Source organism: Ascidiella aspersa, chromosome 3, assembly GCF_963924565.1.
Source record: "Ascidiella aspersa chromosome 3, kaAscAspe10.2, whole genome shotgun sequence".
Classification (NCBI taxonomy): Eukaryota; Metazoa; Chordata; class Ascidiacea; order Phlebobranchia; family Ascidiidae; genus Ascidiella; species Ascidiella aspersa.
Window position 1 is genome coordinate 18,094,215 of NC_139449.1, and position 17,834 is coordinate 18,112,048.

Here is a 17,834-nt window from a genome sequence, read left to right on the forward strand (position 1 = left end):
CATGGAATATTAGTATTCTATAGCTTGTCTCAAAGTCTCTATAGAAATTCCATGAACTTTGGTTTGTTTTATAGCGAATACTGGTTTAATAAATAGAGATTAGTAATAGTGTTAATTCGATGATAGTATACAACAATTTTCATGTACTATAGTTATAGTATCGATCTCTATATATAGAGATGTGAGTGATAGCGCTGGAACCAATGGACTTTGGCTGGAACCATAGTGATAGTGTACTACCTGTGTTGTAACTATTTGGCGCCAAAAGTGAAAACGGATGAGTTGCTGCAAAATAATTTACCTTTTATGCAAATACAAACCAAAATGCTATTGGTGCAATAAATTAAATTAATAGCTATTATCCATAAATATGCTTTATATAGCAATACTTTTATTTAAAGATAACAAAAATAAACACGCATCTTTGCAAAATAATGGCACAATGTTATTGATTCTCTCTCATCGGATTTTTATCCAACAACGAGTCTACAAGTGGCTAAACCGCGGACGCCAAATTTTCATGTCTGGCGTCCCTATTTTAAGATATGTGGTCTCCTAAACCCAAACTTTTCTACTGACCATTAAAGTGATTAATCATTACAATAAGGGACGTTGTTCATCACTGTTCGTATGATCAATTTTTAAGACTTTAGGTTGAACACCGAAATGTATATTATTTTGGCTATTTTAGTAAGTTGCACTGAGGAATTAGATAATCCTACCGCTTTTTGAGGTACAATAGTGAAACCAGTCTTCATAATTAAAAATTGCAAACAAAGAGAATAAATATAATAATACTTCACCCATCCAAACGCTAGCCCAAAATAATGTGCAGTCATTAAATAATTATTTGAACGCTAAGCTGGGGAATAAGCCAAAAGCTGGGCATGAAATTGTTTTCATCATGGAGTTTATAGGATTGCTAATTATTAGGGTGCGGGTTAGCATTGTGTAGTTTTAAACTGCCTAAGCATTTTCCTGACAATATCCTCTGATTTCTCAGGTTGGAAAGTAAGGCCCCGGTCATAGCCGCACATTTCATGTAAAACCAACGTAAAATGCGGTCAGCCCCCAGATTTGAAACTTTGAATTTTGCACGGGGGAGACCGATTGTAGCTTAAATTTGCGCGGCTGTAATAGCGTTATTTGTGAAATTTTCACGGCTACAAATGGAGTACTATGACTGAAAACCGTTAGCGCGACATAAGTTTAGTGCGTGTAAGCGATTTTTTTGCGGCTGACTGATTTTGCGTTGGTTTTACAGAAAATGCGTGGCTACGACAGCGGCTGAGCGGTAAACTATAAACCCCCCACACAGGCCTTACTTTCCAACCTGGGTCAGATCCAAAAAATCGCTCAACTGCGCAAAACTTTTGTCGCGCTTACGTTTTTCAGTATATAGTACATTTTCCGCCATGCAAATTTTTGCAAATAACGTTATTACGGCCGCGCAAATTTGGATGGAAATATAATTGCAGTGACATAATTTCAAGCTGTAAAATCGTCTCCTCCGCGCAAAATCCAAAGTTTTCAATCTGGCTGATTTCAACCTAGTCTCTATAAAATCCTTTAAGGCCATTTTATGAACTTCGTTTGTAAACAAAAATACCTTTTGGGTAACCAGGTGCAGCACAGGTGAAAAAAAAATCCACACATACTTATTTACAGTTGCCACTACAACTTGCAGGAAATTTGAGTATTTTAAAGGAAATTAACTTCATTGGGGTAACTTTAGTGTAAATAAATCCACAAAGTTTTTTTTATGTTCCAATGTGGCTGGTTGGGACAGACTGATATTTAACAACCAATATTATTGTGTACTAAAAGTTATTAGTGCTTTCATATTTCCAGTGTGGTTATGTAAATTTTATTACTGACAGAATAATACGATCAAAGTAGGCATTTGCAACAAAGGACAATGTCAATTTCATTAGACACAGATGCCTTCTTTAAGCGTCTTAAGAAGTTTTATTCCCGTTGGAAGGTATGTTAATAAAATTAACTGGGTAAAACGAATTATCTAATATCTAGTTTTACTTTATTGCACTTCATTTATGTTTTCCAGAGTTCAATTTCATCAAGCTCTTTCAACAAAGCCGATGCATTGGTTGTTTCCATGGGGACAGATGAAGATGTTGTTTATGCAAAAACCACAACTCTTCAGGTCTGTTTGATTTTAATGTATGGCTGCTTTATTCCAGATTTTAATAATCACCTAGTCTTACGGTTTTATTGCTTTTTTATAATTATTTTATGTGAAACAGGAATAATAACTTCATCCGTAGCAATATATGACATTGTACGGGAGGTAAAAAGTACTATATTTCAATGTTAGAATTAACACAATAAAAACATAAAATGTATTGTCAAACAAAATTTAATTATCTTTTATATGTCTGCAATGTGTTGTTGCGATTGAGTACCTTGTTATTAATTCATGTTATTGTATCATCCAAATTCAATATATCATTGAGATTTTGCACCGTTGTATCAAGAGCATAAGGCAGGTTAGCAATTAGCCATCTAAACTAAATTAAGTCTTTTTAAATTAGTCACTACACATGAAACAATCAAATTTCAGGATTACCCATATAAGAAATAATCCTTATGTCTTAACAATGGTCTATTATTTGCTTGGGATAATATCAAAAGCAACAGTTGCCTTTAGGAATGTTTAAAATATAAGCCTGAGGTATTCTAGAATATTAAATTTTAAATCTGCAATTACAAATCCAGAATACAGCAACCTGGTATATTTTAATTATTTATTTCTAATTTTTTGCTAATAGATTAATAATAATATATAATTTTAGTGACAAAAAGGCAGTAATTTGCAAAACTAATATCTAAATTGTAATCGTAGTATTATTTACCCTGTTACCCAAACTTACTTTTTTGCCTGTATAGTTAGTGCACTTCAACCAACAAATTCTTCATAAGTTCAATCTATTTGTATAAAACATTATTGTGTTTAGTTTTACTTTACTACAAACATGGTATGTTATAATGTTCTGCAAATAATACAAAGTAATTGTTACCATTATTGCGTTACAATAGCCTGATAATTCTGCTGTGCATAATCACCTGCATATTGGCCTAAAGTTGGTCTTTGGTAATCTACGTATTTATAATGGATTGTTAGTTTTGCAACTTGGCATTACTTTTAGTCGATCGCACAACAACATTTGATTTGACACTAAATGGTTAGGCAGTGGTTATCAACAAGTAGTTGGTTGTCTAAAAGAACAGTGACTCAGTAATTAGGCTACACCTTCTCTGTTCAAAAATGAATATATTATTATATAGCTGTTAAAATTACATGATAAACATGAGAGTGATTTTCTAATCCAACCTGGACTTGTCCAAAAGGTTCAATATTCTGCTTTAAAAATCCCTAGTTGCTTTGAATTTGATGTTTGAGTGAAGTAATAAAAAATAGTATAATTAAACTAAAAAATATTTGTTTTACAGACCTGGCTTTTTGGTTATGAGCTCACAGACACTGTGATGGTATTTTGTAAACAGAGCATCACCTTTCTGTCTAGCAGAAAAAAGGTTTTAATGTTGTTTAATAGAAATAGATTAATATATTGTTAAATCAAATTTGGGCCAATATATGGCTATGCAAGTATTGTTTAGCATTTGCCTTAAAAAGTATCCTAATTTTAAAACTTCCAAATTTGTTGTTTGCTTTCTTTTGCATGGCTGTATGCTTTAACATTTAGTTTGGTTTACTGTGTTTAGCATTATACAAAGTAAATAAGAGTAGTATCTTTAAATATGTTCATAAACTGAATGTAGTAATTGTAGTATCTTTGTATGTTTAATTAATTGAAGGTATCAAGAGATTAACATATCTTATATTCAAAAAATCGTTTTCGAAATTGCATTTAGAAAACATAAAATCTATTAGCGGTAACAGTCCAAAAAAGTTATATTGGTTAACCTTTAATTTTTATTAATGATTTGTGTTTAAACTTACCTTTTCCTTTTATTATCTGCATGCTTTTTTACTGCATACTATTTTTCCTATTATTTTCTCAATGTATAAACAATTCTATTAGGTAGAATTTTTAAAAGCTGCAAGCAAAAAAAGAGATGGGTCAGATGACATTCCACCTTTATCTCTTTTGGTTAGGGACAAAGATAACACTGAGAGCTTTGAAAAGCTGATAACATCTATAAAAAATAGTGGAAAGGTAAAAAGCAAACAATGTTAAAACTATTGCTTTTTTAAAAAAAATCGAAGTAATCATAGATTATAATATTAATAAATCTGTAGGAGTGCTTTTTACTTTGTGTTTTGACAAAAAACTTTTTAGGTATATATATATATATTAACATTTATGTACAAACCTATTTATAGGGTAAAACAGTAGGACATTTTCAAAAAGATAAATTTTCAACCAAATTCATTGATGCTTGGAAGCAAGCGTTGGACAAAGCTGGATTTGAGATGGTATGACCTAAAACAAAATGTTTAATTATTCTTAATACCTAATTATATATTATCAGAACTGTTTGAAATTAGTTTTTAAATTTCTTTAACTTTTTTATCAAGGTTGATGTGAGTTCTCCACTCGGCCTTATCATGGCACCTAAAGATGATACAGAAATAGGTATCATAAGAAGGGCAGCTGGAATAACGCTGGAAATTTACAGCAAAGTTTTTAAGGAAAATGTTAAGGATGTTATTGATGCTGACAGGGTAGGTGGATAAATTTTAAGTAGAAACTCACCTAAAATGTGAGCACTGACACGTTTATTAAATGTTTTTAGCATAAAAAAATATTATACATTGTGATTTCAGAACAAATTGCTTAATTAATTATTAGACTGATTTAACAAATGTAAAAATGCTATATACATACTTTTTAAATTGAAATAAATACATACTAGAAAATACTATAAAGTTGACCTTTATTTTCTATCTAACTTTTAGAAAGTTAAGCACAGCAAAATGTCTGAAATTATTGAGAAAGCTCTTGAAGATAAGTCGTATTTGAAGGGAGTTGATCCAGGTCTTGTAGAAACTTGCTACCCTCCTATTATTCAGAGCGGGGGGAATTATAACCTAAAGTTCAGTGTTGTCAGGTAAATTTATGCATTGATCTGCCCTAAACAGAAAATAAATTAAGCACTGCTAGACTCAAAAAAACCTCTTAAGTCACTTTTTATTGCACCACCTCTAAAATTACTAAAATCATTAAAATCAATTTGTTTTTCATGAATGTTATAACTGTAATGATTGGCAATCGAGGGCTAGATATAAAGTTTTGCGTTAAACATTTCTTACCAAAATTATCATTAGCAAATAAAATATGAATCCTATGTAACAAAAACTGTAATGAGCTTCATAAAAATTGTTTTGCTAAAAATTACATAAAAAGTTTTTTTATATTAACGTTCATAATTTTTGGGAATATCTAATAATAATTTGTTTTAGAAAAATTGCTGCCGGCCAAAATGAATTAACCATGCGGGATGTACAGATATCTTAAATTGAAGACAAATGTTTGGTGCATGTATTATTGTAGATTTATCCTACACAACCTTTTTAGACATTTTGCTGTTTTCCTGCAAACAAGTTATTACAATATTTTTCAGTGACAAGAACAATCTACACTTTGGCTGCATCATTTGCATGTTTGGGGTGCGGTATCGTTCGTACTGTTCAAATGTGGTGAGAACTTTAATGGTCAACCCGACGGAAAAGATGCAGGAGACATACACTTTTCTGTTAGAGCTGGAGGAACTAATTTTCGATAAACTTAGGCCTGGTGTGTTTTAGTGTTTTATAAGAGTTAGCAAAACTTATATAAGCTTACAGCTAAATTGTGTTTGAAGAAGTAAAAAGCTTTATGTATAATGTAACATGGGTTTTTTTAGTTTGTTTGCTGAAATTTATTCAATAAAGATAACATTAGATGTAATATTTTAAAGGGGTTAAGATGTGCGATGTGTATAATGCTGTGGCAAAGAAAGTAAAATCGGAAAAACCACATCTGGCAGAATCACTCACTAGAAGTTTTGGATTTGCTTCTGGCATAGAATTTAGGGAAGTTTCACTTCTCATTAATGGCAAAAATGAAGCAGTTGCAAAAGAAGGTAAACAAAATTCTTGAAACATGCGATATTTTTTCACCGGAGCTTTAGAAATGCCTCTGGCATAGAAATTAGGTTTCACTTCTAATTACTGGCAAAAATGGAGCAGTTGGAAAATTAGGTAAAAAAATATGTGCTTTTTCATTAAATTTAGTCATGTTAAATTTTAGTTTTTCGTATTTTACCACACTGCATATTGTGCCAAGCAATATGTTGATTGACATCTGCTATGTGCAAATAAGGGTCACAAATGCTACCCCTTTGCAAATCTAAGTTATACAATTTCCATTATTAAAACCACAGGTATGGTGTTTAATATCAACATTGGTTTGTCCAAACTCAGCAACCCTGATGACACTGATGCAAAAGGTAAAGTTTATGCCTTGTTTGTTGGTGACATGGTGCTTGTGGGTGCTGAAGGGGCTGCAACTCTTCTTACTAAGGACAAAAAGAAAGCCAGGAACATATCAATTTTTCTGAAGGTATCACAATTTGTGATTTTTATGTCGTTTTTTATGGTAAAGTAATATACTGTTTCCTTTTGTTTAAATGAATAAATAGTTTGTTTACTAGTTGTAATTTTTACAGTTGGTTATTCGGCCAACTAACTTTTATTAAAGTTTTGTCCACACTATTTTTATATTTTATTTTTTAGAATAGTTGTAGTCATTTCTTCTAGTGATCTAGTCTTATTAAAAATCAAATAGCACAGTAGATTATATGTGCAAATATTTATGTTGTCAATAAATATAGAAACATATTTAAACACACAAAAATTAGTAATACAAAACGCTGGGACTAAATGTATGATATTACTTTTCTAGCAGCAGCATAAGCTGTTTTGATTTTATTTTCATGATTTTAGGATGAAAGTGAAGAGGAAAGCGATGTGGAAGAAGAAGCCAATAAAATTCTCGGAAGAGGGGCAAGGGGGGCATTGATTAAGGAAAAAACCAGGGTTAGTCTGGCTTCAACAGATTTTTTTGAACTGATATTTCTTTGCAGAGTTATTGTGTTAGGATTTCTTTAGTAATTTTTTATTTTAAAAATATGTGTGTTGGATATATTGATATGAGACATTGTAAGCTACATTTGATAAAAGCGTATTCCTTTCCAGCCAGTATTATCAACATAGTAACACAATTATATTGCCCTGAAATAGATTGTCTGAATAGGGAACGTAGGCACTTTAATAAAATTTTGCCCGGAGAGCATTTTTGCTATTGAAACAATGCCCGGCAGCATCATAGTAACATGTCATTTTTTAATTTTTACATTCTTAGCAAGAAATTAGCACTGAAGTTAAGCGTCGAAACCACCAGAAGGAGTTGAGCCTATCCCTTAATGAGGCTGCTAAAGAGCGCATAATGAAGAATAGTGGATCAACTGAGTCGTCCAAGTTAGTTTTGTGTTGCTTTTATTTAAGAAATCTTTTGTTTAGTAAATTATTAACGCTGTTATCATCAAGCAAAACATATTGTTTTAATAAAAATATTTTTGAAAAAATATTCAAAAAAACTAATGATGTATTACACATATGAATGTATCTTTTTCATCTTTTAAAGTACAATTAAAGTAATTTACAAACATTCTTCCCTTTTCACCAAATTTTCAGGACAAAAAAATCCAACATCGCCTACAAAAATCGCTCTCTTCTACCAGTGAAGGAGCCTGACATATTTGACCTAAAGATTTTCATTGACAAGAAGTATGAGACGGTTGTCCTTCCTATGTTTGGAATACCAACTCCTTATCATATTTCCACAATAAAGGTATATCTGTATCCTAAAATGCTGTTTTTTTTTTTCAGCATGAAAAATTTCGACTACACTCCTGATTGTAAAAAAAAATATTTCCTATAGATGTTTCAAGTTCGTTTTAAGCATTTAAAGTTGCTCTAAAATCAAATTAAATTTAAACCATTTAAAATAATTTTATAAGGATATTACCTGTTTGATTGCAGAACATCAGCATGAGTACGGAAGGTGACTATTGTTATCTTCGAATCAATTTCTTTTGTCCTGGAAGGTAAAAGGCCAAGTAGTTTTGTCATTCAAAAACTAATGAGCACAAGAAGTGCACAAATTTTCCATTTTTATAAACATGTTTTGCTTTTTATTCAGCTCAATTGGAAGGGAAAGTCTGAAGTTTAATAGCGCTGACGAAGCAAATTTTATCAAAGAACTGTAAGCATTAAATTTATGTAGTTAAAATAAGAGCTTTGGTGGGTTTGAAATTTCTATTTTTAAATGTTTATTTAGTGTTGTGAAGTGTGTTTTTGCAGTTAGTTTTTAAATTATCTGCGATATTTTGTCTCGCAAAGTTGGAAATAGAAATAAACAGTTTAATAGCATAGGTTTTCACAACTGAATTCCGTGTGACCCAAACATTCCTTTTGGGCATCGTTAGTTTAACTGCTAAATAACGCTAAAATGGCTTTTTTTTGAGGTCATATGATTCATTGTTTGCCATGAGGGGGCTGAGTGCACAAACATATTATATTCTGATATACAGGGTGTTGCAAAAAATGTATACACAATGAAAATAATTGTAAACGTAGTGTTTGGTCAAAATGTTTTTATTATAAAAGCGCAAGAATATTGGCAAGTATAATTTTTTTGTTTTTTTCGAGCATTTTGACTATATTATTTCCAATAAATGTAAATAGCTAATACATTAACTTTTTGCCATTGAGCATGAATGTACCCAAATTCCAAGTGAAGTGTTTCATAATGTGTGTGATTCTATTGCTCGACGATGTCAGCAGTGCCTGGATCAAAGTAGACGCCAATTTGAGAACAAGCAGTAAAAAAAAAATAATTATACTAGCAGATTTTCTTGCACTTTTATAAAATTCTAATTAAACACTCTTTTACAATTTTTTTTTTATTGTGTATACATTTTTTTGGGACACCCTGTACTTAAATCATAAAATTGTTATTTGTTTAATTAGTACTTACCGCGCTCTTGCCGGTCGTGTCCCTGGAAGATCGGATCCTCCTGCTGCCAACCTCCAACTCAGCTTCCGGCTGATCAAGGAACTTCAGAAGAAGTTCAAAGCACGGGAGGATGAAGAGCGAGAAAAGGAGGTTGGTGTAGCAACTTTTTAAATTTGGGGGGGTAAATCTTTGTTGTAAAGTTGCCTGCTAAGTGCAGTATGCCGTGAACTAAGTCAACAGAAATGAAATTTACGCAACCTACAGGCCTTTTCAGCTTTCCTTAATTAAATTAAAATTAGACAAGGTAGTAATGTCAAAGCTCATATAGAAGTGCTTGCGACAAGTGAAAATTAATTGGTCCACTTAAACGTTTCTGTTTTTCTTTTTGAATTAAATTATCCACTTATTGTGAGTTAGAAAGGCGGCATGTTACAAAAAGTGTCATGTGTAAAATATCTACAGGGAATAGTGAAGCAAGACAAACTAGTAATCAACCCGAACAAGGTCAACCCGAAGCTTAAGGACCTCTACATTCGGCCAAACATCGCACAAAAGAGAATGCAAGGACACTTAGAGGCCCACACGAACGGTGACACTTTTTTTAACAACATAACTGTCAGTCTTTATTTAAAATGCCTCAAAGGCGTTTTTTTTACTAGTTTTGTAAAATTTGACTATTTAAGTTTTAATGAAGATGTAATTCAACTAAAAAAATTTATTACGCTCTTAAATACTTAAATAACACATTTAATGCAATATTAATCAGAACAACTAAGCAATTTATACACTTAAAATTTTATGCTGAAACCGAGAAAGGCTGCTATTTATATTAAACAAAATGAAGTATTACTTTTACATTTAAACTGAATAACGCTTTTTTACCCCACAATGTATGCGTGTGTGTGTGTGTGTGTGTGTGTGTGTATGTTTGTGTCTGTTCTTCAGGGCCTTTTATATTCGTTTCGAAAAAAAAGTATGTAACCATTAGTGTGCCGCGGAACAACTTTCGTGCCGTATCATCGCGCCTAATATGCACCGACCAGCCATTTATCTCACACATTGTCCTCACTCCAGGGTTCCGCTACACGTCTGTTCGCGGCGACAAGGTGGACATTCTCTACAACAACATCAGGCATGCAATCTTCCAACCATGCGACCACGAAATGATCATCGTGCTTCACTTCCACCTGAAGGTGACCTATGTTAATTGCCCTGTGTGTTGTGTTCACCAATTGTGTTGCGAGCGCGTTAAGAAAATAGCTCTCGGGTTTTTGTTACTGTTCACAAATATCTGCAAACTCGTGCGCTAAGTTTTCTGGACTTTCTTTGCATTGCGAAATGCGAATTAAAATTCTCTCATTGTTACTTTACAACCCCTTTTCCTCATTGTTACTTTACAACCCCTTTTCCTCATTGTTACTTTACAACCCCAATAATTATTGTAAGTGTATATGGTTTATCCCTAATGTTTATGCGTTTCTTCAGTCGTGATTTGGCCCAGCTGAAGTCGTACTTACGCACAGTCGATTATTGATGCAAGCATCAGGGCAGCGTGAAAAAACGGCTAGCCTGTGGGGAGGTTCGAACTCAGCACCTATAATATTACTACAAATATTTTTGGTTATAACCTTGTGTCTATCATGAAAGAACGCGATGATGTTCGGCAAGAAACGACAGACGGACGTTCAGTTTTACACTGAAGTGGGAGAGCTCACAACGGACTTGGGAAAACTGCAGCACATGCGAGACCGGGATGACCTTTACGCCGAGCAGGTAAAATTTAAGTTTTAAAAAAAAGCTATTTTGATTTTAGGAAATGGTTTTGCTTGGTGGTATTTTCTGCTCTCAATCGTATTCCAAATGTCGATAATAATCTGTATAGTTATTTAGGATTATCTAACGACACCCAAGACCTAAATGTTGTTATCGTGCTTTGCTTTTTCAACAGTCAAGCGTCAAATGGAAACGTGACCCGACATTCCCCTTGTACGTGGCTTAACGAAAAACCTGACGTGTCGATATAATCTGTCTGATTTAGTATCGCGTGTCCTTGTTTTATCTGGAAATCCCGTATGATACGTGACGCGCTTTACAGACTCTGAGCAGTTTTCCCGGAACACAATTAATGACAATCGTATTGTCGACAAGTGTGCCAGAAGGCCGACCGAAAAACTATACCCGGAGGCCACGTCGCCTCTTTGACTTTCAACAAATACCTAATGAAATTATTTAGCTAATCTACTGTTGTATTGGTGTTTTATATCTCTTTGTGAGTAGTAACCTACCAGGTGTATTTAAAGGTTAATTGCTTTGTTGTTTGGAAATTAGGTGAAATATATGGTAAATCGACGAACAAACTACTGCTGCTTCTGTTTAACCTTAAGTGATGTAAACCAGCAGCAGCTAATATTCAAGCTTTTCAAAATTTGACTATTAGGGATGTAATTTAATAACTAATGTAAAAAGGTGTCCATGTCGCATTTAGAAAATACTACATCCTTAGTAACTATAATTATAATTAGAATTAATTTTGAAAATCTATCTACCTTTCACTTCTTTTAAAAAGCTACACAGTTTTGTTTGTTCCTTACCCATTTATTTAAATTGAGTTGAACTTTATTTTGTTTAAAGTTGTTTTATTTGTTAAAGCATGTTTTCTAGTTTGCGCTTGCAAAAGCAATTTTTTTATGTACAACCAAAAGTGACATATGGAAACTTTCGGTGTTAATATCATAACAATAAAACAACGAAGGCATCACAAGGCTAATAATTCCTAACGCGTGATTTTTAATCTCTTATTGACATCCTTTTCGACTATGCAACACAACAGTTGTCCTTTTAAAGGTATATTTGTTTACGCTAAAACAGTTTTGATGTTAGTAAACATTAGAAAGGTTGACGTTTTAGAAAGCTGCCGTCCAAGCGTCCAACTTGTCGGTCGTTTTGCAAGCTAAACAACTCCATGAATTTGTTTTTTTAAATTATTGTAGAGGTTTGTTGTGCTGTAAACAAATCATCGGTTCTGCGACCAAGGGACTTGTGTGGCAGACCCTTGTAAGCACACTCGTGTTGAAACAGGGTTAGGCGATTAGTGAAAAAACACAGTGGCCAAGAACAGTATGGCATAATGCTGGCGACTTGGTGACTATGTAGGCGAAGAATCAGCCAGAAAACCCATGAAAGAAGTTTAAAAAAATCATTTCAAAAAAGCACAATGGCAGCACAAGTCTATTCAACACAAAAGCGCAATGCATACTATGGCTTGCGCTGTGTGACTTGGAACCCTGGCAAACACTTTCCATTAAACTGAGCTATAAATGCCATTATTTTAAGCAATATGCAAATCTCTGTTATGTGCATAATGTGTCACTTGAACTTTTTTGCCAATTTAAACATATAAATGTTATTTTTTATGCTTGGCACATTTAAACTGGTTTTGAACTGCATTTTTGCACATGAGTTCGCTTAAAACAGCTTATCTATGCAACACTGTCGGAGTAAAAGGATACATGTGCACTTTGTGCAGTGTGCTGGCACTGTTTATACATTTGTTAGGCAAACACAGCATTTAACTTTAGAGAAGAGACCAATAATATATTTTTCTTATCAGCAAAAGGCAAAGATTCTGCCAGCCTGGCCAAGAACCACATTCGGTTCTACCGCAAGATGTATATTGTCATAACTGTACATTTATGTTTTCTCGTTCGACTAGGCAGAACGTGAACTCCGTCACAAGCTCAACACGGTGTTCAAGAGCTTTGTCGACAAGGTAGAGAACATCTCTAAGGGTGAAGTTGAGTTTGATTCCCCCTTTCGTGACCTCTCCTTCTTTGGTGTGCCTTTCCGAAGCACCTGCCTTCTACAACCCACCAGTTCCGCCCTCATCAACATCGTCGAATGGGTAATTCTATTTTTCATAAACATATCACGAGGCCCTATTCCAAAATCAGTTCAGTCTTATTTGAGCTTTCATCAGCCTTCTTTTGGTGCCTGGAACGGTTTTTGGTCTTAGACGTTCGCAGAAATAAAAATCTTATACTTTTTAAAACTAAACAAAGTTCCCCGTAAAGCAATTTAGCATTTAGTGTTCCACGGCCGATTTTTTGTATGCCTGTGGTATGCTAATGCTAATAACTAAATAAATTACAAATAAAATAGAAATAACATTCTGTTTACCTATAACTGTTCAATCATACAACTTTATTTTATTTGTCAAATTTGCATTATGCTGAATACCTAAAAGCAAAATATCGGCCGATGGGAACACACAATTAAACCTATACAAGCAGTAGTTCCCCAGCGTGGTACCTTTGGGTGGCTTTCTAATGCATGGTGCCGAAAGATATTTCAAATTTTTAGGGATTTCAATTTTTCCTCTATTGGTAAGCTTCTTGATACAAGTTGTGCGTACGATTGAGGTGCAATAAATCAAGATATTTTTGTTACCTTGTGCTTTTGGTGTTTTCGATTATTATGACATCACAGTAAACCACTTAATGCTAACAAGGGTGTCACAAGCTATTTCTGATTCATAAAGGAAGCCGTACGTCCAAACGGTTCGGAACCACTGCTATAAACTAAAAAATCTAAAGCTGAATTGAATTTTCTATAATACCATAGTATTAAGGCCAACGACATAAAACTCATATAAGCAGAAATATCTATGACAGAACAAGATTTAAAATCGTCTACTTTTAAATCAGTAAATGAAGGACACTTGTCGTTGTGTGCGTTTTGTCCAAACATTTTTTTTTTTTTTGGTTATTAAAAAAACTTAATTACATGTATCTCAGCAACAACAAAATACCGATTTTTGTACGCTTTTTGCCATCTCGTGGTGTTAATAGCTTAACGTACTTAGTGATTCAAGTCCTGTACTTTGTTCAGTCATCTGCAAACCTTTACAGACTATGACTATCGTACGAAAGACTCCACCGTTGTATGGATTTAATACGTTGTTTTTTTCTTCAGCCGGCATTCATCGCATCCCTGGATAACATCGAGCTGGTTCACTTCGAGCGCGTCCAGTTTCACCTCAAGAGCTGCGACATGGTGATCGTGTTCAAAGACTACAAGAAGAAGGTAGAAACAATCAACTCGATCCCAATGCAGTCTCTCGACGCAATCAAGGACTGGCTTAAGTGAGTTCCAACCGGCTACGACCGGTTTCTCGGTCCTGTGTTTCCACGCTGGTTGTTTACTTATGCCGCACCTGGGTGTGTTCCCAAGCTTCACAGGAGTGCGTCGAGTGCGCGTGTAGTGTGTGACGTTGACGACACGTGTACGATTGTGACATACCCTTATGCAAGAACACGCGTCGTAACCCTATTCGATGCATGTCTTTTAAATTGCGCTGCCTGATTAGTTTGTTGCATGACAGCTGTAGTGTGATCAAATCTATGTTAGTTCTTTTTTTGTTAGTCAAAAGAAACCTCCACTATAATAAATTACGGCCCACATCTTATAATACAAATTAAACTTAATTGCTATTAAAAAGGGCAACTGAAACATATCTTAATATACACAATGTGTATTCTGTGATCAAGCCCTTCTGGAATCGCACAGGCCAACGATAACTACACCCGCATAAAGTATTTGTTCTACTAAAAACAGGCAACGTTTTCTGGCGACAGAATAGGCGGTTGTCTGATGGCCAATTATTCATTTTCGTTTAATTGAGCGCAGCTTGCCGCCAACAGGAAACTCTGTTTAGTCGCTCCGCTGCTCAACTGACAATCAGGTCTTACTGACAGCTGTTATAAGTTATTGTTTTCCAGAATATATTTTTCATACGAAATTAGTTGTGGCACAATAATTTAAAAAAAGTCTCTTTTTTGTGGGTGGGGTGGGGGGGAGTGTACAACCAATTTAAAGCAATAATAAAACTGAATGAAACTTGTAATTCCATTACATATCCAAAGCAAGGGAAGTTTGGCTGCAATAACAGTCTCTAATTCACTTTATGCCCCGCAGTTCTTGCGACATTCACTACACAGAGGGAGTCCAGTCACTCAATTGGAGCAAGATCTTAAAGACCATTAACGATGATCCGGAGGCGTTTTTTGAACAGGGAGGATGGGATTTCCTTGAGCCACACGATAGTGTAGGTCCATTGATATATTTACTTAATACTGTTTTTGCTTTTCGTTTATACCAGTGGTTGGCACACTGTGTTCGCGGCCCATATGTCGGCCTCGAGTTATTTTAAATAGTTTAGTGTTATCATGTCGTTGCACTTTGTTTTAAAAGTTGGCGAGGCTTAGAATTTTAAAATTTGCTCAGCTTGAAAAGGCCCACGTGCCAAATATTGTCCTGAAAGCCTGTCAGACTATATTTTTTTGTCAACTTTAACTATAGGTAAACGAAAATTTTTTAGCGCTTTGCGCGTATATTCTTTGTTTTAAGATGTTTTACATTATGGTATGATATGGCAGCGTTTTGGGCATCAAGGCGCCGTGTGATATTTATCCTGAATCCGCCATTGTTCGTAGTGGTTTTACGTAGCGGGCCTTTAAAAAAGACAAACAAAGATTGCCGACCACTGGTTTAGACCAAGACTCGGCGTATATTTTCGTTATTTAACGGTCAAAGATAGCTTCTCATATCGTTGTTCAATTCCCCCAAAAAATGTCAAAATACCCTTTTCGGGAAACCAACTCGTTTCACTGGTTTGCACGAGCAATAACAGCTATGAGAACCGGTTAAATGTAGCAATCTTAAGAATTCCACGTTGTCATTGTGGCGATTTAGGACAGTTGGTCGTAATCGAATGTAACCAGTTTCTCTATCTCACAGGACGGGGACGATGATGGTGACGAGAGCGAGAGCGACTTCAACCCAGAAGAATCGGCCTCGGGCGAAGGAGAAGGGAGTGAGTCGGACAGTGACGAGGATTACACGAGCGACGACGAGCAGTCGGATGAAATGGACGAGGAAGAGTCGGACGGGAGCGAGCAAGAGAGCGGCAAGGATTGGGATGAGCTGGAGGAGGAGGCCAGGAAAGGTGAACGGGATAAGTACCGAACACGATTAGATCTGAGATTGTAAATCAGCAAGTTATCAACTCCAAAGCTGATTGGTTGCTTGAGGAGTTTTAATGGGATATTTTTGGCATGACAATAAATGAGTAAATAAACGGTGGGTTGAGAAACAGTTCAATAAGTCCAAAGGAGAAAGCATTTTTTTCATTTGCTGCTAATACTGCATGGAATCTAAACCACATCATTATATTTAAACAGCTAGCTAAGTGTTTTGGTGAGCATTGCCAACTGGAAAAAAAAACTTTTTGAATTGTATGAGAAATATTATTGTAGCTTAGATTCGTTTATTTTTTCTTACCAGCGTATAAAAGATGTTGGAGCGAGTTCTACTGGATTACCGTATTGTATTTTCAAATTAGTTAGGGTACGATGTAAAACAAGGTTGAATTTTCAAAACGGCTTTTTATTTCTATTACATTCTTGTACAACAATGTTTTTTTTAAAACATATATTTTCAATATTAGTGGTATATGTTAATTTTAGTGAAATTTTACATAAAAGGTTTGGCTATCTCAATCGAATTTTTGAATTGTATAATAATTTAGTGCGTTAAGTGAATATTTTGAAACAGTTATTAAGTTAGAATTGTTTTCGAGTTTTCAAGTTAGCATTGTTTCTGAACACTGTTAAATTTTTTCCCATTTGTCCAACAACTCTGTCTAAGAGCACTACTGTAAAACAAACAATTGTGTAACCTGTGTAGAATCTTCTGAAATGTTAGTAACAGCATCTTTCACCGCCGTGTTTCCCCAGCTGACAGACGCCGCGACGAGGACGAAGACGTTCCTCCCTCTGCGGCGCGCAAACGCAAGCATGATCATAGCGAGGAACGCAAGTCGTTCAAGAAGAAGAGGCGCTGACCCCCCCTTCCTCCCACTTAATTGCTCGCGTACGACGCACATCGGCAACAATTCGCCAAAACCCAGTCGAGCTAGTTGCATTCCGGGAGACTTTTCTATTTTGCTATTACGCTTTATACTTTTCCTTATCCGAGTTCACCGTAAAAGTAAATTAAAGCTTACTGCCATTTCCACTCTACGCGACGTTTCCATGTTTTTCGTAATGTTTCTGCAACAGTTGTTTTTTCAGAAAGCTATTCATCGGTCTTGTTATCAGTTTGGATTATACCGAAAATTGGTCTAATTGTTAATAAAACGTTTTTTTTTGTATGTTGGATTCTACTGTAGAGGTGATAAAATATTACTTCATGTGAATATTTTCAGTCGGTTTAAAGAAGCTTTTTCGTTGAGGTTGATATAATCGCAGTCGTAGATCTGGCGAGCACTGCTTTTCATATGATAATTTATACAAAAGGTAATTTCAGATTAGTGCAAAACTTATTTAGTTATGCCATAAAGTAAACTGGTAAATCTTAGCATTTTGAGATGAGAGCTGTTTTTTGGCAAATAACGGTCACTTTAAAAATACTGTTTTCAACGCCTGGCAAATGTTGTGCAGTACCGAGGCTTGACGTAGCCTCCGGCTGAATGAAACCTTTATTGGCTAGGCGTACGCCACGTCAATGTTTTTATTTCCACGTGGAATGCGGGTCGAAAGTAGTTACAAATTTGAACTCTGGTAAATATTGTCTACGAAATGACTCGTTATCAGTACTGTGTTATTTTATGGTAAGTTATATATAGATACTAACTGGCGTAAAATCTGATTTACCCACTTTTTAGCTAGGTACACAGCAAACTAAATGTGTAGTTAAAAAGTACATCAAACAGTTATGGAGTTACCAGGTTTT

The 17,834-nt window shown here is 34.8% G+C and overlaps 1 protein-coding gene across 1 annotated transcript; it reads left to right on the forward strand.

The window, feature by feature from the left end:
- The first annotated feature begins 1,845 nt into the window (after window positions 1–1,845).
- Window positions 1,846–17,253, forward strand: LOC146160519 (FACT complex subunit SPT16-like). Its single transcript, XM_083385926.1, has 24 exons — window positions 1,846–1,984; window positions 2,066–2,164; window positions 3,472–3,555; window positions 4,065–4,199; window positions 4,367–4,459; window positions 4,562–4,708; window positions 4,943–5,094; window positions 5,608–5,780; window positions 5,944–6,108; window positions 6,409–6,587; window positions 6,971–7,063; window positions 7,389–7,504; window positions 7,721–7,877; window positions 8,069–8,133; window positions 8,229–8,291; window positions 9,059–9,194; window positions 9,507–9,633; window positions 10,119–10,237; window positions 10,692–10,817; window positions 12,757–12,945; window positions 14,016–14,185; window positions 15,018–15,147; window positions 15,840–16,047; window positions 16,838–17,253. Exons 1-24 carry the CDS (start codon window positions 1,919–1,921, stop codon window positions 16,942–16,944), a joined length of 3,099 nt encoding a protein of 1,032 aa, XP_083242052.1. The 5' UTR covers window positions 1,846–1,918; the 3' UTR covers window positions 16,945–17,253.
- Window positions 17,254–17,834: the final 581 nt, after the last annotated feature.